General features: G+C 31.2%; 3 protein-coding genes across 3 annotated transcripts; 1 reads left to right on the top strand and 2 right to left on the bottom strand.

Moving 5' to 3' along the window:
- On the bottom strand, positions 1,404–3,822 carry LOC109343029 (40S ribosomal protein S7). The gene is made up of 6 exons (XM_019581140.1): positions 3,707–3,822; positions 2,812–2,894; positions 2,634–2,707; positions 2,437–2,560; positions 1,911–2,093; positions 1,404–1,680 (listed from the first exon to the last, which is right to left on the bottom strand). Exons 2-6 carry the CDS (start codon positions 2,884–2,886, stop codon positions 1,561–1,563), a joined length of 576 nt encoding a protein of 191 aa, XP_019436685.1. The 5' UTR covers positions 2,887–2,894; positions 3,707–3,822; the 3' UTR covers positions 1,404–1,560.
- On the top strand, positions 11,555–13,561 carry LOC109342522 (transcription factor BEE 3). The gene is made up of 6 exons (XM_019580497.1): positions 11,555–11,945; positions 12,082–12,201; positions 12,436–12,501; positions 12,591–12,659; positions 12,778–12,855; positions 13,036–13,561. Exons 1-6 carry the CDS (start codon positions 11,586–11,588, stop codon positions 13,111–13,113), a joined length of 771 nt encoding a protein of 256 aa, XP_019436042.1. The 5' UTR covers positions 11,555–11,585; the 3' UTR covers positions 13,114–13,561.
- On the bottom strand, positions 20,040–21,125 carry LOC109342521 (VQ motif-containing protein 20-like). Its single transcript, XM_019580496.1, has one exon. The coding sequence runs from the start codon at positions 20,970–20,972 to the stop codon at positions 20,244–20,246; it is 729 nt and encodes a 242-aa protein (XP_019436041.1). The 5' UTR covers positions 20,973–21,125; the 3' UTR covers positions 20,040–20,243.

The raw sequence follows: 26,966 nt of genomic DNA, 5'->3' as shown, positions 1-26,966 counted from the left end.
GCTGATTGTTTTATATGGATAATTATATGTTTTTACAAACATATTATGATAGCATAGCATAAACTAAACTGATGTATATCTTTGAGTTTACAAAATAAATATAAATGTTGATGGTCACATTTGATTAGTTGGTAGCTTAAATAATGATGGTCACATTTGCTTTGTGGTAGCTTTGTTTAGAGCTAGAGCTGACAATGTGTTGGCAAAACAGGCTTACCTAATTGGATTGTCCAGCATAGAGCTCATAAGTAGTCATAGGATATTATAGGAAGTCGATTTTTGACCCGAAAAATATTCGTCTTTTTTCGAGCCAAAAATGGGTCAGCCCAATCCTGGTTGATAACCTGTTTTGTCAGCTCCAACTCCAAACAAAGCTACCAATAAATTTTAGATGAACCATCTTTCTCCCAATAAGAATCAAAATCTAAATATAAAGAAAGATAAAAAAAATTATTTTGAATTTTTAAGATTTGGTTTATCCTACTAACTCATCTTTATTCCAAGTTAATTGCAGTGAGACGGATTTGGCAATTAAAATCTCATATTTTAGAGTTGACGTCTATACTTTTAGCTTTTTAACTTAATGTGGTGCAACACATTTTTTTAACAAATTTATACCTTTTTACAATTAGATATACGTAAAAATTATTTTTTACTTAAATTAATGACTTTTTACATATCAATCTACTTAAACACCACCCACGACCTAATGAATAAAATTACCTACCGAGTCAAAGACAAAAACTTGTCATTAACTTGTAACATTTTTTCACTTTTGTTAACCTCCCTTACCCTTAAGACAATGTTTAAAGAACCTTACATGGAAAACTCAAATGAAAAGTTAAACATTTTCTTTTCATTGTGCTAGCAAGCTCTATTTGAGGAACTAAAAGTATGCGATAACTAATTAGCACAATGGTTTCATCTGAGAATGTGATGAAAGCAACATCTCAAACTTTGTCCAATAAAAGGGACCCTTATTGAAATACTTTCCTTGAACTACATGGTCACTGAATCTGCATAAACTACATGTCTTCTAATACTTAACTCATACTAATTTCAAACGTTCTAAGATAAATCGGCAGAGAAACCTGTACACAAGTTTGAGCCAAATCACTGAACCTATAAAACCCATCAAATATTTGTGGGATTGGGTATGGACTCAATTCTGCATCAATTACTTCATTCACAATATCTAATCACAAGTGGAGCATGCATGGTCCAGTTTCATCTCAGTAAAATTGAGTCGCACTAAAATAGAATATTGATTTAGTTATGGTCTATTTTAGTAAATAATGCATTTTTTTCTTGTTGTACCTTCAAGCAAACAGATTAATCATCATTCAAGATGAATACATTGAATAACAAAGTAAATCGAATTTATAGTAAAGGAATCACTAGGATTAACAGAAAAATCAAATCTTGCATTAATGAATCAGACCACAGTACTTAGTAAAGTGCACTTTAGAATATCCAGCATGAAAATCAACTTGCACAAAATTTTAACAAGCATCCACCATTTGCAATTCTATAACAAATTCAAAGCTGACGTAAGAGAACCTAAGCCTCTGTGATAGGGTACTCAAACACAACATCTTTGCCCGAGAGTTTCCTGTATACTGCAGAAAAAGTCTCCAACTTGTACTCGGTGTTGTTTCGCTCCTTTGGGTCCAAAAACACCTAGAAGACAAGAATTCGATTAAAAATGATATTGATATTTTGTTTTTTCACAAGAAAAAGACACCTACTTTCTTGCACATAAATCTATCTGTACAAATTTAATTCCCAGTATTGCATCCATGATCATTAGCTTAGATAACCACAGATACATTATTTGAATCTTTAATCAGTTTAATGGTTGGTTGAACATGAGAAGTGAGGATGAAGTTCATTAGTTATGAAAGCTTTACCTTCGTGATCTTGGATCCATCAAGGCGATACCTAGTACGCTTCCCAACAATCTCAGCAGGCAATACAACATCCTCCAGTATTGCCTCGTGCACAGCAGTGAGTGTACGACTGCGGGGACGCTGAACAGCAGAACCTTTCTTTGGTGGCCTAACTATCCTCCTAGTGGCAATCACAACCACATCCTGCAAGTTTCAGCAATACAACAAAATGAAGCATCATAATAAAAAGAATAATCATGTAGAATGGAAAAAGTGAGAAACTATTTTACAAGTCTAATATCATTATATAATAACAGTAACAGCATGGCAACTTATTTAACTTAAGCTATACATTAAAAGATTGCTAAAACTTTTATAGAAAAATAAAGTACAATGAGTTTGAAGGGAATATAAAGTTCCACAAGCATTGCAGAATGGCCAGGAAATACTTTGAGGGGGCAACTATCGATAGAAAATTTCAACGATCATGAGAACAATTGTCAATCTAATGAGTGGATAAAAAACTCTGATCTTATTCTTTGCTTACCTTCCCACTAAATTTCTTCTCGAGCTCTCTGACAAGCTTGACATGAATCTTCCTGAAACCCTTTCTTAATCTGTAGGGTACATGAATAACCACAGCCTTGCGGTTCCCAGAGACATCAACTTGTCTGTAGATCAAGAAAGAGTGCTCGTTAAAAGACAACCATAAAAATAATGTATTTTCACACAAACGTCACTTACAGTGCTGAATTGATGTATAAATCTTTCAGATCACTTTTCAAGTCAGAGTTGGTGTTTTCAAGATCAAACAAAGCCTGCAACAACAAAAAATTGAACAGAAAGAGATATTCATATGTTGCAATTACGAATGCTTAGCATCTATAGCAAGAACATCATTTATAATAAACAAGAATTAAACCTGTCCAACAGACTCCTCAAATTCAGTGGGCTCAGCATCCTTATCCTTGTGAATTTTCTTCCTTGATGTGTACATCTTTACAGCTGCAAGCAAAGAAGAAAAATTCAGTAAAAGCTAGATTTGGTGAATTTTATGATAGAATTGTTCTAAATGTAAAGGTACATCTATAAGCATAGCATAACCATCAAGTGGATTGTCTTATATGAACTATATTATAAATACAACACCGACATTAAAATAATGAAAAATCAAATCATTTATCAATCTTCAAGACTTAATTATGTAAAATACATACATTAGCCAACATACTGTAAAGGACAATACAGCACATTGAATAATCAAATAATCGCAACATTGTTAAGATAATAAGTTCCCCAATGATACAACAATTCTCACACTACAGCATCATAGACATTGTTCATTATCTGATTTTAAAAATTCTAGAGTAGCTTCAAACTTCAAATAAAATATGCTACTCAGATTTTAAATATGTCATAATGACATAGATGAACACCCTCCTATGAATATAAAACATTTCTATAACAACAGGTTATAGTTAAGGAACAGGAATTACCATTCATGTCATACATTTCAAGTTAAACATTAACAAGCCCATGAAAACATAAGACTCCATCACTTATACTGTGTATCTTTGAATCTCATTCAAAAAACACAAATCACAACACCAAAATTATAAATTATAAATCTTAAGCTATATCCATTGAACCCAACAAAACAGAACCAATGGTGAAGATTAAACAAAAGCCCTTTCTCAAAATAACAAATTTCAAAGTAGAACATAAAAATGTGAACTTTGATTTCATTTTCCATCGATTAAGGTTAAGAATTGGAGGGGTGCTTCAGAATCTAAAAGGGTATCAGATTCATATCTCACCTTAAGCAGATGCAACCTCCTCAGATATCCGCGGCAAAGAGTAATGGCAGCAACGTATGAGCATGCTAGGGTTTGGGATTTAACTTCGTTTATAAAGGTTGGCTCAACGGCTGAGATTGGATTTTTCGGGAAGTATATTTGGACGGTTAAGATTCAATGAGAATTATTGATGTATGCTGGCCGTTGGATTAATGCTTCAAATATATTTCACTATTGCTCTTTTCTTTTGTTTCTTTTTTTAACATTTTTTGTGGATTGAATAATTATTCACCTTAGAATTTTTGACACTAGCATCACGTTATTCATTATTTATTCATATGGTAATTATTTTTTGCTCTAAACAAAAGTAATACACATGGGTTGATTATTGAGATGGCATGTATATATATTAAACTTTTTGTTTTATATGTATAATATAATAACTTCACTTATCATCATGAAGTAGGAATTAGAATAGAGCATTATTGACATTTGAGTTAAAAATAGACGCCATTTCTTCTTATCTATGGTATTGGAAATGGAATTCTAAAGCATAATTTCAATTTCATATGCCAAACATGGATTTATGTATAAAAAATGGTGATCATGGCCCAAGCCCATAAAAATTACCTAAATGATACTTAATAGGTGATGATATCAACAATACGTTGATTTAATGGTATAAGATGTTATTAAATATTAGATAGATTTAGATTCCTTGACTTGTTGGGTGGAATAATTATGTACCTGAATAGAATTAATTCCATAATCCTAAGAATTATAGGATGAGTGAATGATTATCTTTGGTTATATCAAAGAACACTACTATGATTATGCAGGGACATAAGATAGTAGTAGTGCTATAGGAACATTGGTGATTACGTAGTGTTTTCTTGTTAGATTGGGTGGTGTGTACGTGTGGATTATGATTTTTAGATGTTGGAATTTGGGTCATAGTGAATTTGATGAAAGGTGAATTTAGAAATGAGGAATTTATAATTGAGCTTCTGTTTTCTGGTGGTTGTTGTTGTTTGAGATTTGTGAATTAGAGTTTCAAATTTTGACCCACGATTATTTGATATAGTTTAACATGTATGTATTATCGTAAAGATTTTTACACTCACAACATGTCATTTATTATTGATTTATATTACTTTTATTTAGAAGTTAATAATAGTTAACATAAGAATAGTAGATGATATGCCGATGGTATATATATATATTAAGTTCATATAACATTTATTGAAGTGCATATAACATTTATACGATCATAACAATCCCTTGCGCTTAATTTGGCCCAAAACCATCAAGTTCACGAAACATGCCATGTTAATTAATCCTAAGATAACGAAGAAATAGTGTCATCCATAAATACTTCACAATTTCTTGAAATCCACCTTCTGCCTAGTTCAATGTTACCAAACCAAACCCTCTTTGTGCCTAGTTCAATGTTAAAGTGACTTTTGTAATGGAGTTCAATATTGGTATTGGTATACCTTTGTCAATGAAGCATTCTTTTACCTAATACTAATGTTATAAAGATTGACTTAATACACATTGAATTTAAGGTAAAAGATTTAACACGTATATATTGACATATAAATGTTTTTTTATACTGTCAGCAAATCATTCACATTCATATGTTAACTACCATTGACTCTCAACCAAAAGTAATACAAATCAATTGTAGATGATATACCGACAGTTTAAAAAACTTTACACTAAGATAATACATAGATTTTAATATCGTAAGTAAATCTTTATAACATGTTTGGATTAAAATTTTAGATTGAAATCATGACACTCGATCATTTGATGAATGTATGATTATAGAGATTGTTCCATGCTCCTATTTATAAGCTGCAAGTTAGCAATAAAATATATCATAGATATAGATAGATATTGAAAAGGTGACATAAGATATGATAGGTTGAATAGCAAGTTGTACAAGTACTTAAAAGTTTTTGAAAGTCTTACAACAAGTACTTATAAGTTAACTTTTAGAATAAATGAAGCCCATTAAGTGTGTAAAAAAACAAAGTTGACATCTATATCAAAGTATACCTAGATTTGAAGAAGCCACTAAAACTAAGAAGTAAGAGTAAGTAACATTTAATATTCTTGTATAGAAACACCTATGTTGTTGTTAACCATGAGGCATATTTGGCCTTGTGAATAACTTCTTTGCCGGTATGATTCATTACTTCAGCATTCTGCTTACCAAAAGCCAAAGCAAGACACTATGCAAAGACCATAAGTTAAGAGTAATTCAAATTGAGAACCAAGATAATGAAAATATTGTCGGAAGTCGACACAAAAATGATGATTATGATATGACTAAATCATATCTTCGATAACTATTACAATGATAACTACGAGTTAGAAATTAAGTATGAGTTAGACTAGACGAAGACCTCTCACATAAAAATAATAATAAGAAAGAATATAAATCTTACAATTGAGAGGAGCTTTCAAGTAAGTCCTAATGTTATGGTATTAGGCCGTTTGCCCAGCTTTTGTTTCATATGTTATATATAGGTCCATTGGTAGCAGAACAAATACACTACCCCTAATTTATTTATCTTCTTCATTTCACTTACTTAAATCTAGACATGTGAATATTAATATATTCCTTTTATAACATAAAATTAAAATGAAATATTATTTTTATTTGTTGGCAAACTCTGATTAATAAGATATAAAGAGAGAAAAAGATTAAGGGACAGAAGATCTTCCTTCGTAGCAAACTCTCTATATTAGTATTCTACGATGATTTTAAACTTTTATGTGCTTGGAGCAGTTTTAGTTCTAAAAGGGACCTGTTACATTTCTAGTTGAATGATTTGATATTACAGATAAAGATTGGAGCTTATTGAAGTAAACTGAACCTCAAACTAAACTAGCTCTTGGCCAAGCAAAAGTTAGATTGGATATTTTCTTTTATAAGATGAAACACCTCTCATAGTTTAATGTCCACTCTTTAACCTTATAAAGCAAAAGAATATTTTGTATGCAATCTCCATGGCCTAAGGTTGATTTTTCACACACCATATATATGGTGTAGAAAATTTCAGTCATGGTACACAAATTTGTTCCATACTGAAAAAAGTATTCAACAATGTATATGCTAAAAAAAGAATAACATGGTGTGTAAATAGTACACCTATAAATGATAGTTTATATCAATCAATCATTTTTGCAGTAACTCCATCAAAACCCCATTGGTTCAATAGTAATGAACTATTGAGTGCTCATACTTTTTTCTCTTTTTTCATTTGTAGTTGATTTCACACACATCCACTAATATTTTTCTCCTTGAAAATATTTCCTGTGAATGTATTTAGACATAATAGAAAAAAGTTGGTATCATATCAAATCATGTTTTAGAATGAATATTAGCTACATTCTTGTAATATGCTATGCCATATTTCCTAGGTAGTTGAAGTATGGTATCATATAGTTATTTCTTTCCTGAAAAAGATTATCTATGAGAATGAAGAAAATTTGACAAGATGGAGTATTGAATATTCATTTTGGTTTTGTTAGGTTCTAGATACAATATTTGGACTGTAGTGAAGTGATTGCAATACATCCACGTGATAACCTATATGTACTAATATGGTGGTACTGTTTTGACTTCATAGGGTGAAAATAGGATACATATAAAAAATGTAGCTTGTCCTTTTCTTTTAAAAGAAAACATAGTTCATTTATACATTGTACTTAAGAGGATACTTTTATGGTAGGATTGAGATCAACAATTCTGGACTCTAACTTTGAATGTGGATGGAAGATACTTTAGAAATTTGGTGCTTGGTTTATATTGATGTGCATATTATCTATTTTATTCTAAAGTGACAAGCATTTCAAGAGGTTTTCTTCTAGAAGGGAAGCTCAACATGCCTAAATTTGTGTAAAATAACCCACACCCTTGGAATCTAATTGAGATAGATAATTTAGTATACTTGTTTGGAGTTTTTTCGAATCTGTTCGCGAGTTGTATTTTGGAGGGGAAGAAATCGAAAAAGAAGGTTATAGAGCCAACTAACAAATGTATTTTATGACACTCAAGTCTCCATTTTCCTTCAATTCCCTCCAAAATCCAACTCACAAATAGACCATGAAGAGGTAAAGGAATGTGATGGTGAGTTTTATATTCTAAGATTTCAAAAATTATATAGCTAATTATATTCACCCCTAATTAAGCTAAACCTCATAGGAGATTAATGATGATTTTTCCAAAATTATGTTATGAAAAATGTTGTTGTTATAAGTTTTTTGTAAGTTTCAACATGTTAAAGGGATGATATATATGGGAGAGATTGATGTTTTTAAAAACCTCATGTTCAGTTAAAGTTATAGAACTTGGTGAAAATTATAAGGAAAATTCCCACAAAACTTCTCAATTATCTGACAAATAGACTCCTCTTCTGAATTTCAGTATCAACAATTAACTCTACCAACTTCAGAAAACATTTCAGTGGCAATTAAAATTGTTGTTAAAATTAAAGGCAAAATAAAAGAAGGACAATTGAGAGCAAGAAGGAGAGAATACATGAAGTTAGATAGCTTCCAAAGGTCAAAAACTTGCAGTTATATGTTAACTAAATTCGGCCTAGCTACCATTTATATATCTTTGTAGGGTATCCTCTTCAAACCTTGAACTTGTATGGATGTATACCTTTTATTCATACTAAGGCTTAAATGCAAATGCATGGGTAATTTAACTAGCACGTTTAAAATATGGAAGATATACGAGATAAAGATCATTTGTCCTAAATGGTGTCTCATTCCATATCTTAAGCCAATCAGAATGTCACCTTTTGTTTTTTAAAAAATTCTTTTATTCATGTGACAATATATTATTGGTTTGAGACATGAAATGAGACACAATTTAGGACCAGTAATCCTGTCCATTGAGGAGTGTGAAATGACAAACCAAATCCTTGAATTCAGTTAGTATGGTCTCACTCCCATTTGTCAAACTAGGTATATGGCTTTTGCAAAGTACTGTACTAGGTAACAATAATAAGGTATTGGAAAATGTTCAATGTACATAGTTTGTTGACAATAATGACATAACAAACTAATGTTTATTAGCTATTCTTCAAATGTGTGTATATGAAGAAGATATAAAGTAAGTAAAAAATAAAGATAGATATAGAAGATGTAACAAAATCAATATATAGAATAAAATATCTTTTTACATTAGGAAATAATTTATTTCTTTAAAGATAGATATAGAAGATGTAACAAAATCAATATATAGAATAAAATATCTTTTCACATTAGGAAATAATTTATTTCTTTCGACCAGTAAAAGTATGACATGTGTACTATTTTATTTTAGAAATGAATTTTATAGAAAATGATTAAATAGGACGCATATCATGCACTTTTAATAGTTATAAAGAGATAACTTCTTGTACTAGGAGATAAATTCTTCCTATGAATATATGATGTTAAATTCATGTAGTAAAAATCTAATAACTCTAAGGTCTTTTGTGTGTTTAACATTATGATAAAAAAGCTAGTAGCCAACCTTTAAAGATATTTTTTTCTTACTTTTTTATAAGCCTTATCAATTTGATAAATCAGTTAGAGTAGCTTTTGACTTATAAGCTGTGATCTGCTTTCACTCCTAGCTTTGGAAAGCATGCATGTATTGAAGAAGTTAACCATTTCTCTTTCTATGTGAGCCCTTAATGACTGAAAACAAATTTTAAAGCCATGCCCATTTTGGTAAGGTCTAGAATTGGGTATATGTTGGGTAACCCCTACCCTTCAATGCCCATATATAAGGTTTTTTAGACTGTCAGAACTTGGAATATAACTCTTTATGAGACTTGAATAGAATGCTATATGCCAAACATACACACCACATGTTAGAAGGCCAATTATAAAGTTTGGTTCATTCATTTCTCACATATCAGTCCAAATCAGAACTAGGCAAGTGTGAACAAAAACAATGATAATGAAAGTATGTGGCCAAACAGTAGCATGTAATTGAAAGGTTGAATAGCTTAATACAACTTGCTCACTAAGAAATCTTGCTCATCCTTTTTCCCCTTAGGTTCATGTTCAATTCACAAACTATATATTTTCAAGTGCATAACACTTTAAAGGGGTAGAGGGAATAAGGTTCATAGTATTGAATTTAAAGCACCATGCTTATGTTGTCTCAAGTGTGGACAAACTAGAAGATCAACTTGGAGGAAAAGATCAAATATAATAATATGGCTCTCTTTGTATTTTTTTTATATATATATAGGGAGATTATAATTCAGTAAAGTCACAGAGCCAATATTCAACCGAAAATCGGGTCAAAACAACTTCGACTTCTTCTAAAAGATTTGGAATATTAATCATAGTTTGAAGTAAAAGTTCAGGATATACACCCTCACTGGCCAAATGTTTATTGAAGTGGTTGCAGAAATGAGAGAACCAATTTTCCCTCACTAGGGGGTTTAAGGCAATGGTGAAAATTACTTTTCCATTATTATGTTCTACAATAAAAAATAAAATGTTATGGTGCTCATAAACATTGAGCTATGAAGATAATGGTTTAAGTCACTAGAATCAAGCTACTAGTATATAGGGTTTTGGGTAGTTTGCATGAGATCAATTCTCATTATCATTATTGATAATTATATGGCTTAAATGTTTTTGAATTTAAAAAAGAGTTTAAAATCTGGGCAATGACAGTATAAAGTTTTTTACATTGTTAGTATATCATTTACAACTGATTTGTAATACTTTTATTTGAAAATCAACGGTAGTTAACAGATGAATAGTGAAAATTTGCTGATAGTATAAAAAATACTTACACCGTAGTGTATACCTATTAAATCCTTTAAAAAATGTAGTATTTTTTGTTTAGTCACCTATTAACTTTTTGTTAAGTGTTCAAGTCTTCTATTGTTTAAGTATATGAGATAATGATTTGGTCAATCCTACCCAATAGGTTAATATTTAGAAAGGAGTTATGTCCAATTATTTTAATATATATTCTGATCTTCAATCATTTACAAATATCCATTTTGCAAATTTCATGTTGCAAATATCATATATTAAGAGTAAGGGTTGTGTAGAATTCTCACATTAGCTAAGTGTATATGAAATGAAACATTTATAATAACTTATCTACTATGAAACTTTAATGAACCACTATTAATTGCTCATGTGACAAATTAAACTACATGAGTGAGATCTACATTTATAAAATAAGTACTTAGAAACAAAACATTTTTTATAGTCATTAATTCATCTAAATTCATCTATTGCAGGGTTTAAACATTCTAAACCAAAGATTTTTAGAAACCAAAATGTAATATATTTTATAACCAAAAAGCATATTTGATCTATTTATATTTTGGAAGAGTTTGCACCTGGACTATACTTCCCCACTAAACAAATGAACTTTTCCCACTACAGCTATAAATTAGATGATAAGAAAACAAAGGTAGGGTTACCAAATTAAAAGTTCTAAAAGGCTCCAAAAATAGTTAGTGCTTTTCTTACAAAACATGGGTCCTTATCGATATTGAACATTTCCCCATGTATATGGGGCCACCCAAGGGAACAAAAACTACATAACCTTGAGCTGCCACGTGGCCACCTCAGAACACTCCTATTCATTAATATTATTGGAGAAATATTTGTGTGAAGAAGTATGTATAGACGACCAATAAAGTTTTGACAAAATATTAAATATTAAAATTTAGTCATCAATAATAACACATAAAAAATAAATACATTTGTCTTCGAAATATGAAGTGTTATATATGACTCTATACAATTTTTGTGATTGTTGCAATTCTTCAGCTATAAATAGTGCATCAACATTATCCATATACAAGTTATACATCTGAAGAAAAAAAAAAGTGTTACTTTAAATCACATGGCAGAGTTCACACAAGATTTTCAAAGCTTTATTGATCCAAGCATGGAACTCATAAATCAATTCATAGGGATTAACACACATGTACTAGACAACTCACATGTAAACATGCAGAATTCGATGATTCCTTTCTCTAGTGACAGCTTCTTTGCCTCTCAACAAGAACCTGAATTTCAAGGAAACTTTGAAGAAAATTTTCAAGGCCTTGTTAACAATGCACTTCATGTTTCCCTTCCCATTTTTGCAGCAGAAAATGAAGGCCATGGAGGTAAAAAGAGGAATACAATGGATACTACTCATGAAGCTAGTTCAGCAAATTCAACTCCTGTAGGTTCTGAGAGTGGAGGAAAGATAAGAAATGTAAACTTTCTTATATTATACTTTTTTCTTTTATTTTCCATTCTTTTTTAGCATACACAATGTTTTCAAGTAGTTATTTATGATGAATTTCATGCAAGACAAAGACTAAGTTGTTATTTGCTCTTAATGGTTTTAGAATTTTGGAAGAGGTAAGAGAGTAAAAAGCAATGTAACAGATGAGGAGAAACCAAAGGAAGTGGTTCATGTTAGAGCAAGAAGAGGTCAAGCTACTGATAGTCACAGCATAGCAGAAAGGGTATAATTTCCAAGTCCTCTTTCTTCAGAGAAAGAAATTTTTAATTCACAACACAAAAATTAGAGTCCGGTATTGGATGAGATTGTGACACGTGACATAAAAAACACTTTTACGGCCATTGTTCCAACACTGGAGAGGAGTTGTACTATGAATGTGACTAGACTTAATGAGTTTTACTAATTTTGTTGCCTCATTGATCATGGACTAATACATATATCATTTATTGTTATTCAGGTTAGAAGAGGGAAAATCAATGAAAAACTAAGGTACTTACAGAACATTGTCCCAGGATGTTACAAGGTAAAGACATTTTCCTTTAAAAAACTTCAGTTTGGTTCTAAATTCATAAGACACACTCTCATTTTTCACTTTCATTAATGGAATTGCAGACTATGGGCATGGCAGTGATGTTGGATGAAATCATAAACTATGTCCAATCCTTGCAGCATCAAGTGGAGGTAATAGGGATCAAAAGTTTAATAAAGAGAAGAAAATAGTATTCATTTGTTGCTAAGAAAATATACATTCAAGTTTCAACATAGCCTTATTTCACTTTATGCTTGTTTTTTCTTGCAGTTCCTTTCTTTGAAGCTTACTGCAGCAAGTAACTTTTATGACTTCAATTCAGAGACAGATGCTTTTGAAACCATGCAGGTACTTAGTTCTAAAAATCCCACTTATTGAAATGAAAACTTGTATGTTGGTTTTATTCAGTGTGGCAAAACCTCTCCATTCATATATATATATATATATATATATATATGCAAACTTTTGTGATGGATAAGATCATAAAAGAAAGTGAATATGAAACTTTTGTTCATTTATTTGTGGCAGAGAGCAAAAGCATCTGAGGCAAAAGAGTTGGGAAATTATGAAAGAGTCACTTGCTTCCAACCAACATGGTCCCTTTGAAAGACAAGATAGTGCTTTATTTTTGGATGTTTTAACCTCAAGCTACACATGACATGAAGAAGCTTAGTTTGCCAACTTTACTTGTTACAAGTTTAAAAGATCCATTTCATTTCACTACCTCATGCTAGAAGCACAAGTGGATTTTGTTGCATGTATAATATCTCAAACATGTGTAGAAATGAAATGGAAGTTAATAAAAGCTTACATTTTTGTAGAAATTGATTAGTTTACTGGAATGGTGTGGTTGCAGTTGTAAAACAGAATTTTAGTCACAATATGTCAAAATTCAAGTAGAGTACTTTTCCATCTAAAAATCAATAGCAAAAAAAACAAGAAAAAAGTTCTCTGATGTATTTATATCTATGACCAAAGTATGTGTACTGTAGACTACTTGTGCAAAAAACTATAGTGTAAGTGACTCTGCTTATAAACTTTTGAGGTGATTGAGCATATCAATTTTTTTATTTAATCTGTTTTTTTTAAGATAGTGAAGTTTCATTAATGAAAATGAAATAGAAAGCAAATTTTAAGGCAGAGAAATTATATATCACAACTTCATAGTTTGAAATTTCATGAGTACAAGTATTGATTGTTTCATTTCCTGAATAAAGAAGATGCAACCTTTTATCATGTTGGGAATAAAATTTCCCTATTCACTATCTCCTTTTTCTTTACCAATTAAATTTGGATTTATCATTTCCCTAATAATTAGCTTAATTGGTTAAGATACACATTAGTTCACGAGTGCAATTCTTCTGAAGGGATCTTTCATTGGACAAAAAATATAAAGTTGGTTTATCATCATGACAATGATTTTAGTAATACCAAGGACAACACTCCAAGCAAAGTCTTCAAAATTTCAAATTTTAGCATTTGAATGCAATGTATTACTTCTACTTTCCACTTAGTAAATGTGTCCTTTTAGACTCTTAAATTAAAGGTGTATTTGGCTTGTTTATGCATATGTGTCTCTCTTTTTGCTGGTTTAGATTGAAAAATCTAACATAAACAACACATAGCTAATTACAAAATCTGCTAGAAAATTCTTTGCAAATTTTGATGTGATGTTTGTTCTATCAAGTTCCACAGATGGGGCCAGAGTTAATAGTTAGCATCATGGATCATCTAGGAGGTCCATGTCTTGTAGGACCTACTGCAACAACAATATTACCAAAAAAGGGATTAGGCTTTTGTAAATTAAAGAGGAAAAAAGACTCTCAAAAAGTATTCTCATACTCTAAGGGTTAAAGTCTAAGTTCAATTCCGCCATCGGGTAATTCAAAGTCACATCTTCTATCTCAAACCTTATACCAAATCTTTTAAGTTCATATACTTTTTATTAATCAGAAAAGTAAAATATAATTTAAAAATATATTAATTTTATATATTCTGATCAATAAGAAACCAAAGTTATATAAATATAATGTTTAGAATAGAACCGCTCAATAAATTACTATGCAAGCAAGACTCAAATCCCTTCACCGAAGGGCAGACTCACATTATGAGATAGTAAAATGCTGAATACACATGAATTTCAAGGACACTTCTCTTACTATACCATCAGAATCTAAGAATATAGAAAATGAAAGTCCACCAAATCAACCAGCTTATTTATAAGAATTTGCTAGAATTTGTTAAAGGAGCTTATTTTAAGTCACTAGCTTAATAAGCTAAGAGGTTATGACATTTTGCTCATTTCAGCTAATTTTACCAAACAATTCTGATTCAACCTACTAGCTTATTAGCTCCTACTTTTCTGCTCATAGTTTATAAGCTTATCAAGTAGTTGTGCCAAACACAGACAAAATAGACAGGTCTGATTAGTTTGGAATAAAGAATTTCTATCTTTCATTCCTTGGAAGAATTTAAGCTCTATGAAAAATATCCATTTCCAAACATACATAAGGAAAGTTTGGGAAGAATTTATAGAGAGCAATCAGAGCATATAAAAATAAAGTTATGAAAAATAGTTCAAGACTTTTCTATAAACAGATTTACTAAGTACAAATAATCATTTTCAAACATCATAGTCTAGTTAAGATTAGATGGTAAAAATTATCTGGATATATGAGTGAAAAATGTGTAACATGCAGTAAAAGAAGGGGTATTGCATCCCAAAAAATATGCGATTTTATGCAAGTAAAGTGGTCATAGATTGTCAACAAGTGGTTTAAAAATCTCCTTTGTCGGTAAAACAAGGAAATTAGTAAACCATTTTGGCAGTGGATGAGGTATGAGTGCAACAAACTCAAGCAATATGACAAATCCTTAGCATTATCCAAGTGCAACAGTGTCCATGGAACCCACATAAAATAATGAATTCATAAAATCTGATGGATGTTGCTAATTCATTAAGTGAATGATTAAGTGAGAGAAAATATTTATAAGATTATATAGCATATTTGTTGTAATTGCTTAGTGAAAGGAGGAGCAAAAGGTTACATGCATTGTATCCATGAAACTGAGAGAAGAAAACAGCTTGAATGGGCCAAAGCATGCTCAAAGAAGGATGGGCAATGTGGGTTCTCCACAACGACTCAATCTTTACTTATTTGACCTACTTTTGACCATTGTCTTTCCTTGTCTCTTAGACCTACCATATGCATGCATGAATAAATAGGAAATATGGACTGAGAGGGTCTTAAAGTTTTTTATACTTGAAGGATTGATGCATCATATATTCCAAAAGGGTTTAGTGGTTCTTATGTATCATAGTAGGCCGAATATCAAAAGTTCGATTTTCTATAGCAATATTTATTGGGATTAGTTCCACTTACCGATAAGATAAGGAACACCCTTGATTATACTTACAAAAAATAAAGAATTAAGTATGTTGAGACTATAAAAAATATGTAATAGCAGTACTTTTCTTAGCTTATCAAGTAGGAAGATTTAATAAAGAAAGATTGAGTAGAAGAGGAGAAGAATCAAGAATGATTCTTTTAGATTAGGGCACATATGTTAGGATGTAGTAGTTGGATAGAAGAGTGGTAATGAACTTGGGCAAGTTCAAGGACCCAAGTATAGTGTAGTGGGCTCAGGAACAAGCTAATTGTGAGGTGAAAGTGGAAGTTGTTAGTTGGTGAGGTATACTTTAACCCTACCAAATAAGCCAGAATGGAAGCATAAATCATCAGTATCTGTCTGTATGGTATTGATGAATTTGAGATTTAGAAGCATGTTCATGACTCTATAATTGAAACCACACTACCCTAATTTTGTTGTTATTATCTTTCTCTCAATAGCAACATGTTCACCTCACACTATTAAGGTCAAGTGTTTTTACTTTGCAAGATAGGTTATGTACCAAAAATAAGATGGCTGTCTTCTCATGTTAAGGAACTCTGATCTCAACAACCACTTTGCGCAACTTAGTTTTGCCCCTAGATTATATTCTAGCTAGGCTCTCGAATAGGGATGGCAACTAGCACGAGCGGGCATGGGTAGTAGCTACTCACTACTCGTTTCGAAATATGAGAGCATTACTCATACTCGACCGTACTCATAGGGGTACCTGTGTGCGAGTTTTTCGCGATTATTTCTGGGTACCCGCAGGTACAATGGGTACTCGCGAGTTTCCTATATTATCAATGAATTTTTAACTTTCTACTTCTATTATATTTTAAATGTGATGAAACTTAATTATTTTTGTGCATTTTGATTGAATATTCGTAAAAAATGTTAAATCTATTGGTGTTTTATATTTGTTTGATTTATTGTTCCCATTTTCTTAACAAAAAATATATTTTTTTGTAAGATATGTGTGTTTTTATACATGTAATAATATTTGTAGACTGTTTCACTACTAAATTCAATAAAGATATAAACAAGGTAAAAAAAATGTAAACAAAGTACAAAGGAAATATGTACAAAGTGTAATGAAGGTTAGGGTAGTGTACTTGTTAAGAATCAAGAACTGAAACAAGATATGAATTTCATTCATTGAATGAATGAATTGAAAATTGAATTAATTGAATAAGAAATGAACCAATATGACTTATTTATACAAGAGAAAATAATGAAAAGAAAGCTTGTAAAGCAAGTAACTAACGTAAACTTAACTTGCTAATTCCTCACTTTCTAACCAACTATCATCTTCCAAAATAACCTATCATATATCTTTAATATCCCCCTCAAGCTGGTGAGTGAAATTCTTTACTCTCCAGCTTGGAATTGATTTGAAGCTTGATTTGAAGTAATATCAACGTTTAACCACTCATGACAGAAGCTATATCATCTAACGCTTAACCATCCATAGCAGAAGCTATATCTTTGCTTAACCACTATGGACAGAAGCTACCCATCCAATGCTTAACCATTCATGACAAAAGTTATATCCGAGCTTAATCATCATGGACAGAAGCGAACCAACCATTGATGATGAAAGAGAGAGAACATATCAGAATCTTGATCATAATAAGATGCTTCTACAATGAATAAGAAAGAGAGGTAAATGATGAAGAATAATAAATGATATAATCTTGTATAGGATAAATTGGTCATGATACTCCATTCTTGAAGAGCTTGAGGATATCAAGAAGCTAGCTTATGCACTTGAAAAGAATTCTTGACCAAAAACAAACTCTTTTGATCTGAATTTGAAGGGCGACGAAGTTGATAATGGAGAATTTAGGGTCATATGTTGAAAAGAAACATTGGATGCTGAAGAACAACGCTGGAGCAATCAAAGAAATCAAGATAGTCTTACCACATGCAGCATTTTCACCTATTAGAAGCAAGATAACACTAATGAAGGTCATTGAGATGAAAAAGAAAGCATCGCCATGTTCTTGATTGTTGATATTTTCCATGAAATCCTTCATGGAACCATAAGCGGAAGCTATCAAAAGATAATTATGCTCTGATACCATGTTAAGAATCAAGAGCGGAAACAAGATATGAATTTCATTCATTGAATGAATGAATTGAAAATTGAATTGATTGAATAAGAAGTGAGCCAATATGACTTATTTATACAAGAGAAAATAATGAAAAGAAAGCTTGTAAAGCAAGTAACTAACATAAACCTAACTTGCTAATTCATCACTTTCTAACCAACTATCATTTTCCAAAATAACCTATCATATATCTTTAATAGCACTTTTTATTTTTTAATCATTATAAATAACAGGTACTCGCGGGCTCGGGTACCATAATACTCATACCTGTCATATGTATTATAGGTTTATGATTCGTGTTTGTACGAGTTTTACCTACAGGTATGGGTTTTCGTCATCCCTACTCTCGAAGTGTTGTGTAAAACAATTGAAAAAACTAAGGAACAACAATAATTTTATCATTCTATTTAAGTTGTAATGACATTTTATCGTAAAAATATTATTTCTTTCTCTAATAATGGAGGGAATCCCTACTCGTTGTAGGCATTATACATATAATAAAATCTAAATCTCTCAAATTTTTAATTTTTTTAAAGGATCTCCCAATTGTTTTTACTCATAAGTGGTTAGGTGAAGAAGAGTGATCAACATAATCAATTTTTATGGATCAATAAGATTTAGTAAGAGAAAATGGATTATTTAAGTTTTAGTCCTTGAAAATATACCTCCATTTGGAATTAGTCCACTAACTTTTCTTTGATGGTATAGGTCCATGTACTTTGTCAATTTGAAATATGTCTTCCCTTAACTTCCATTTGCTTTTTGCTATATTGGATGACGAAAATCAACATCATTAAAAAACAAATAAATAACTAGATAAAGTGGTAAGCAAAAAAATAAAAGATCGGGTGAATTGTAGAAGAAAAAAAACAAATAAAAAATGTATATATATATAGTAAAAAATAAATTAAAAAATGTGACTTTAATATGATACACAATGGCTAACATATGAATGATAAATATGTAATGATAATGTAAAAAACTTTTATATAACGTTGATTATTTTGCTCAAACAAAATATTTATATATAAAGTCAACCAATAAATTCATTAATTAAATAGTCGATTTAAATTATACTATCTTATTTTTTAATAAGGCTGTGAGTATACGTAAAAGAAGCCAAGCTCGTTTGGTCACAGTGTATATGTCGTTATAAATTTCATACAAAAAACAATGCTTTTTAGTACATTTTTTTTTATATTTAAATCCTTAACTAAAATAAATGATATTAAGAAAAAAAGACTTGTATCTCATTGTTTCTAAAGCAATATTAAGAGTTGGTTTGCTAATTGATTTTTGAAAGGTAATGAGTAAAAAGAAAAAAGGACTTGTATCTTCAAAAGTGCCTAGAATGTTATTTCAACACTCCTTTAAGTTTTAACATAAAATAGGTGAATTGAAAAGTATAGAATGGTCTTACAATGATGTGTTGGCACAACATATATGATATATAGTTCAGCTCCAAAAAATTAGCTAGAGTTTTGCTTATGATCCAAAACGTAAAGAAAATATTAATATGCCATTATACTATATATGATATTACAAGATAACTTAACTCTTTAAATTTATTAATTGTTTGACATTTATCTTTTTTATTTATCCTTTTAAAAGTTTTTATTTTAAAAAATTATAAAAATAAAACATATGTCGAACAATAAGTAAATTTAAGGAAATAAGTTATATTTGAGTAATATGATAGACTTTAATATTCTAATTCAGAGAAAAAGGGAACCCTCATGATTCGTTCTTATAATTGATTACTACATAAAATCAATGATGTACTTCAAATAAATTTATCATTTGATTGCTTTTACCCCCTTTCTTATCCAACCAATATTGCTTTATTTCTTCAACACTTTTGCATGGATTCTTCATGAATCATAATGAAGTCATGATGTCCAAATAATCTCTTACCGTGTACACAAGTTTTATATATACATACACAACAACAAAGATGACCCACAAAGCATGTTAAAGTTCCCAAAAATTAACAAAGAATGATGAATTCATGATATATACCTAGTAACATAGAAAGCTATATCCTTTCATTATTATGTTGAATTATAAATCCATGAAACTAAGTACGGAATAATACCCGGTAAACAACTTTTTTCTACATCAAAAAGTTCATTAATCCTTTCAAAAATAATAAAATTGAAGTTCTATCCTCGAAAACTAGAACTTTAATTTATTGAGCACCAAAAATTCAAACCACTAAAATCTTCAACATAATCAATACTCACTGAAGTCATTAACCCCTTCCAAAGAACTCCTCATGTTATGAGAGAAGTAGAATGAATTTGGGTAGTTTAACAATGGCTGACTTGAGCACATAAACTCCGATGAGCTTGGTGGCATAAACACGGGGGGCAAGTTTGCCAAGTAAGGGTTCACCGGAGGTTCTAGGATAGGCGGCGACACAAAACACGAGTTCACTTGATTTTCACTAATGTTATTGGTGCAATTATTTTCCTCCGTGATCACCGATGATGTCTCATTGTCCTCAGTTCCAACCACCACGTTCTTGCGGTCGCTCTCTTTGCTTACCACCACGGGGGCAATGTTGTTGCTCACGAGCTCCTGCTTCGCCTGTTTTGGTGGTGGTAAATTACTGTCGTCACCATCTTCCTCCGAGCGAGAGAGGCCCGTGAGCTTTTGCACCAATGCCATAAAGTCCCTAGGGTGAGTGTGGATAACTTTTGGAGAATGTGTATAAATTATCACCCGATGGCGCTGGGGCAGCTTGTTTAATGCAACTGCCCCTAACGCCATCGAAGTGCTAACAATCGACAATGATGATGATGACGACGATGAGGATGAAGGTGGTGACAATGACGAAAATGATGATGATTTTTTTATCAAATGAGAACCCTTGTTGATCTTCAAAGGTGGTGGCATGTTATTGTTGTTGATTGTTGTGGTTGTGAAATCTTTCTTTGCATGGAATTGTGAAGGACTCATGACTTTTTTGGTTTTGAACAAAGGGTGTAACAAACAAACAATCACAACAACAATGAGAAATGGAAAGGTAGGTTATGCAATTCTATGGGTTTTTGCTTTAAATAGATGAGGTAAAAAAAGAAGTTTATTTTTGTTTGGTTTGGTGGATATGAAAGTGGTTATAAATAGAGAAAGTAGATTATGCATGGTGCATGCAAATTTTGGTGTGGGAAGAATGTAATGGGCAATGAGAGTTGAGGGAGTGGTAGTTTGGTAAATTCAGGTATTTTGGGATATAATTAAGGTTGTTCTTCCACAAAAACACAAAATTCCGATGATTACTATATTAAAACAAATTGATAAATAATACAACATTAGAAAAGTTTTTAAGCTTGTATCCTTGAGCAATAATAGATTTTTTTTGAAAGGGAGATATAACATATTTCTTGGAAGATTATTATGTCACCATTTGAAACAAATTTTGTGTCAATTTTACTCTTTTTTTGGAGTCACATCTTCTATTATAAGATGTGTATTACTCTATATACATATTGTTTCTCATTGTGTATAACATCTTCTATCACAAGATGGGTATCACTCCATGTGTATAACAAATTTCTTAGAAGATTATGCATGTCACCATTTAAAATAAATTGTGTCAATTTCGGTGTCTTTTTTGGAGTCACGTCTTCTATCATAAGATGTGTATCACTATATGTACATCTTGCTTCTCATTGATTAGAAAAATACAATATGAATTAAATATGAATTTAGTTTATATTCTCTGACCAATGAGAATGAAATGATATACATAACTTAAAACAAAAGATGTGCTATTTTTTTTTTGTTACAGTGTCCTTTTCATCAAAATTATAATCAATATGTAGATTCACCATTTCTTCTCTTGGGGTTTCATTGGTCATTCTTAACAACCTTTAAAAAGTGGATCTATGAAAATATATGGCTAACCGTTCCTTTGTGGGGAGATAACATGATAATAACAACTAATTTTATGATGGATTGAAAAGGTTAAGATCATCCCGTATTGAATAGAGAAATGAATAAAAACAAAACAAAAAAATTATATAACATAACATTATATCTAAAAATTACATTTTTATAATCTGTCTCTCCGGTACTTAGATTCTTTTCTAATTCAAATATGATGCCACTAAATTAATCTATAGGACAATAATTAATTATTGAATGACAGCACTTGGATACATTGTTCTAGTTTTTTATATTATTAAGGGTATCCTTTCACTTTTTTATAAAGAACTAATCTATTTCAGAGTGTGTGATTGTCTCTCATAATAAATGTCACTCTCAAGAATAGAACATTGACCTTTTAGTCATACTAAGAATCTAACAGAACTTACACCACTAGACAAACACCTTGTTGGTACACTATTCGAGTTTGAACTAGGGGTTGACTAGGACGTTGACTTTTAATTGGGGTTAGGTAATATATTTTTGGTTTTGTTTAAACTAGTGATGTGAGACCGGTCTGACAGGTGATCGGACTTGAAAATAACTTTGATTTGTAGTCTTAATCAAATATAGATTGGACTACTTTGAACCAAGGAAATTTCGGTCTGACTATGTTAACTTCAATTAAATCGGAATAACTTAATAAGTAAACTGGACAATTCACTTAAAATTTAAAGAATGGAACATTGCTCTAATATTTTGTCTTACTTCGATCTATAAAATGATGGAGATATGTTACTTCAATATAATTATATATAATTATTAATTATATAAATTTTAAATTTATATATAATTATATATATATAGATAAAAATTATTAATAATATATATATCCTTTCTTTAAACTACAATCAACATAAAATTCAACAATTTGAGAGGCAGCAAAATTATTATTAAAAAGTCAACTTGTTTTGGTGGTTATTAATTTATGTCCTTTATTAAGTTAATTGACTAATGTTTGAAAACTAGTTAAATATATGTTCCAAAAAAAGGTTAAATAAAAAATATTTTTACATCCATAATTTTATGTAATATAAAAACAATTTGTAATCCTCGAAAATAAAAAAAGTTACATTTGACACATCAAATTATTTTCAATAGTCTAATATTTGTATATTGTTAGTGTAATTTTTTTTACACTGACAACATATCATCCACTAGTGGCGAGCATGGGCCGAGTTAGGGGTTTACCCGACCTTAAATATTGATTAGGTCATTTTTGAACTCTAACCTATACCCGAAGCTAACCTGACCCTAAATATCGATCATGTCAACCTTTAAAACCGACTCTGATTCTAGACCCGACTAAATATAATGCATACTCATTTTAGATAAAGTATTTTCAATATTTTTCATTATTATGAATATGTAATTTGACATATAAAATAATAATGTATATATATGATTAATCATGTGTATATTATAAAAAACTAGAAAATCAATAATATTTTCGGCCAAAAAGGTGATATTACTATGTATACATTTGAACAGATGCACATACAAACATCATGGGTGAGTGACACGTCACGGGTTGAGACGGGTCATGATCTGTCTCTACCCGGTCCTAAATATTGATCAAGTCTAATCTTTGAACCTAAATCCGGCCCCTGACCCAATGAGACCCAACCCTATTCGGACTCTATCATGATCGGGCCGTACCGGGTGAGTGGGTAGGGTCAGGTCCACTCACCCCTATCATCCACCATTTACTTATTTTACTTTTATTTGAGAGTCAATGATGACTAACATATGAATGATGGATGATGCGTTGACAGTATAAAAAACAGTTACGCAGTCAGTGTATACATATTAAATCTTTAGTTCCAAAATATATTTACAGGAAAAATTAAAAATTAAAAATATATGCATCGATTGTATATCGGTGCTATACATTATGACTGCATCAATCACCTTTTATGTTTAATCGTCACCAACTCTTCAAAAAATAATGCAAATGAACGATGAATGATATATATACTAACAACGCATAGCACTCAAAATAAAATAAATGTGAATATTTACGATTTAAATGTTTTTTATATCGCTAAATATCAAATTCATCATTTATTAATCATTATTCATGTATTAAATACTATTTTTTTTTAATAAAAATCATATATATGAGTTTTTGATGATGTGTTGCACGCATAAAAACTTCACACTTTATAAACACAAGTGTCTCGAGAGACACTCTCTATCCGCTGACTAACATTATTATTTTCTAGTGTTTGTTGAATCTCTAAGCATAAAAACCTTGCTTGTACAATTGAAAGAATAAGAAACTATGATAGAAGAAGAATGTTGTTTTGTTGCAACAAGAAGAATACGAAGGGCAGAGTAGGAGAATTGAAGATAAGAAAAGAATGCTAAGAAGAAGAGAGTGATTACAATGTATATTCATCCATTCATTCATTCATTGTGTAATCAAGAAAATTACACATGCTATTTATAGTAACATTACAACAACTACCAACTAACTGAACTTACTAAAAATAGAAGTTCCTAACTAACACAAACTAACTCTTAAGAAGCATAATTAATTCTAACACTACCCCTTAATTCAATTCTTGTTCTTTTCATCTAAGCATACAACTCCAAGTTTGTGCCTAAGTTCTTCAAATCTCCCTTTCTTCAATGGTTTGGTAAAAATATCAACAATTTGATTTTCAGAGTTGCAGAATTTTAGCTTGGGCCTCTCTTGATTTACTTGATCACTTAGGTAGTGGAAACGTGTCTCAATGTGCTTGCTCCTTCCATGTACAACCAGATTCTTTGCCAGATTTATGGCTGACTTATTGTCAACCATTAACAACATGCTTTCTCCTTCCTTTCTTAGCTTCAGTTCAGTGAGTAGAATTTCCAACCATACTGATTGTTGGGCAGCCATACACGTAGAGATATATTTTGCTTCACAGGAAGATAGAGCAACTACAGTTTGCTTCTTGGAACACCATGATATTGGAGCATCACCAAGCATGAACACATAGCCTGATGTGCTCTTTCTATCTTCCTTATCCCCACACCAATCTGCATCACTATACCCAATCATGCTGTGTGTGATTGTTTTGCTGCAAGTTTGATTGGGGAGCAACAAGCCATACCCAATTGACCCTTTTATGTATCCGAGGAGTCGTTTTGCAGCAAGGAGATGAGTTTTCTTTGGTGTTTGCATAAATCTGCTCACTACCCCAACACCATAAGCTATGTCTGGCCTTGTATTGCATACATACCTCAAGCATCCTATCATTTGCCTAAAGAGTGTATGATCCACTGCTTGATCATCAGTTGAGCTACTGGAACTTCCAGTTTCCACTCGTGTAGAGACTGAGTTGCACTTTTCCATCTGAACTCTTTCCAATACATCAAGAGCATATTTACTTTGGTGCATGAAAAAACCATTTTCTGTCTCTGTGAATTGTAGGCCAAGAAAGTATGATAGGTTGCCTAGATCACTCATATCAAATTCAACTTTCATGTCATCTTTGAATGCACGAATTTCTTTGATCTCTTTGCCTATTACCAACAAGTCATCTACATATAAGCAAACTATCAGCAAGTTGTCTATTTCTGAACCTCTTACATAGATTCCATATTCAGCAGTGCACTTGTGAAAACCAAGTTGTGCAAGGAATCCATTTATTCTTTTTATTCCAGGTCCTTGGTGCCTGCTTCAAACCATAGAGGGCCTTATGCAGTTTGTAGACTTGATCTTCCTTTCCTGCCATTGTGAAGCCTGGTGGTTGAGTTACATAGACCTCTTCAACTAAAGGTCCATTCAGAAAAACTGATTTAACATCCATTTGATGGATTGGCCAATTGTGATAGCTTGCTAATGACACAACTAGTCTTATGGTTTCTATTCTTGCCACTGGAGCAAACACTTCCTCATAATCCAGTCCTTGTTTCTGCAAGAACCCTTTTGCCACCAATCTAGCTTTGTATTTGGTCACTTCACCTGTTGGATTTACTTTTACTTTGTAGACCCATTTAACAGAAATTGCTCTCTTGTTTGGTGGTAGCTTAGTAAGTTCCCAGGTCTGATTTATTTCAATTGACTTGAGTTCCTCCTTCATGGCTTCAATCCAGTGAGGTTCTTTTAGTGCCTCATCAAAGCTCACTGGTTCCATTTCTGCTAGCAGGGCTATGTGCACAAAAATAGAAGTTCCTAACTAACACAAACTAACTCTTAAGAAGCAGAATTAATTCTAACAGTGTTGAATATTTAATTTTTATATATTTCATTTAAATGAATTATATCACTTTTTTTTTGTATTGAGTGTATATAATATTATAATTTATGTAATAGAAAAAATATGAAGATGAATTATGATATTATTAAATACTTACATTAAAAATTATATTGTTGGTATGATATTTTATGTGTATGGAATTTCCTGTGACTTCCATTAATATTTGGTTTATTGTGTTTAAAAACATTGTAATAATAGTTTATTAGAAGGGTAAATTAGACAATAAAGTTATACCATATAGATATTTATAGATATTTTGACTTTATATATAGTATAGAATATATATAGATATTAAACTATCAAAATAATTCCAACTTGGATAATATTGTATTAGTCATCAAAATTATTATGATAGTGATATAATGTTCAATCAACAATTTATTAATTATAGTTTGTAGGCCTAAAGAAGAAGGTGGTCTTGGGCTGAAAAACTTATTCCTTTTTAACTTAGCTCTTTTAGGTAAATGGAGATGGCGTTTGTTATGTGAGGGGGAGTCTCTTTGGGTAAAAGTTTTAAAATCGAGATATGGGGATGAGTTTCTAAGTAGTGGAGGGGGTGGTGAATTAGAGTGTTTCAAGAGGGGTTCTTCTTGGTGGAGAGAGTTAGGCAATCTTAGTCAGTCCAGGGAGGGAATAGGTTGTGGTTGGGTAAATGATGGTGTTCGTAGATCTTTAAGATGTGGCTCTTCTATTAAATTTTGGACTGATTTATGGGTGGGGAGAGATACCCTTAAAAATTCATTTGCAAGATTATTTCAGGTGGCTTTAGAAAAAG

This window comes from Lupinus angustifolius, chromosome LG03 (assembly GCF_001865875.1).
Source record: "Lupinus angustifolius cultivar Tanjil chromosome LG03, LupAngTanjil_v1.0, whole genome shotgun sequence".
In the NCBI taxonomy this organism is placed as follows: Eukaryota; Viridiplantae; Streptophyta; class Magnoliopsida; order Fabales; family Fabaceae; genus Lupinus; species Lupinus angustifolius.
This window is presented reverse-complemented; position numbering and strand designations above follow the sequence as displayed.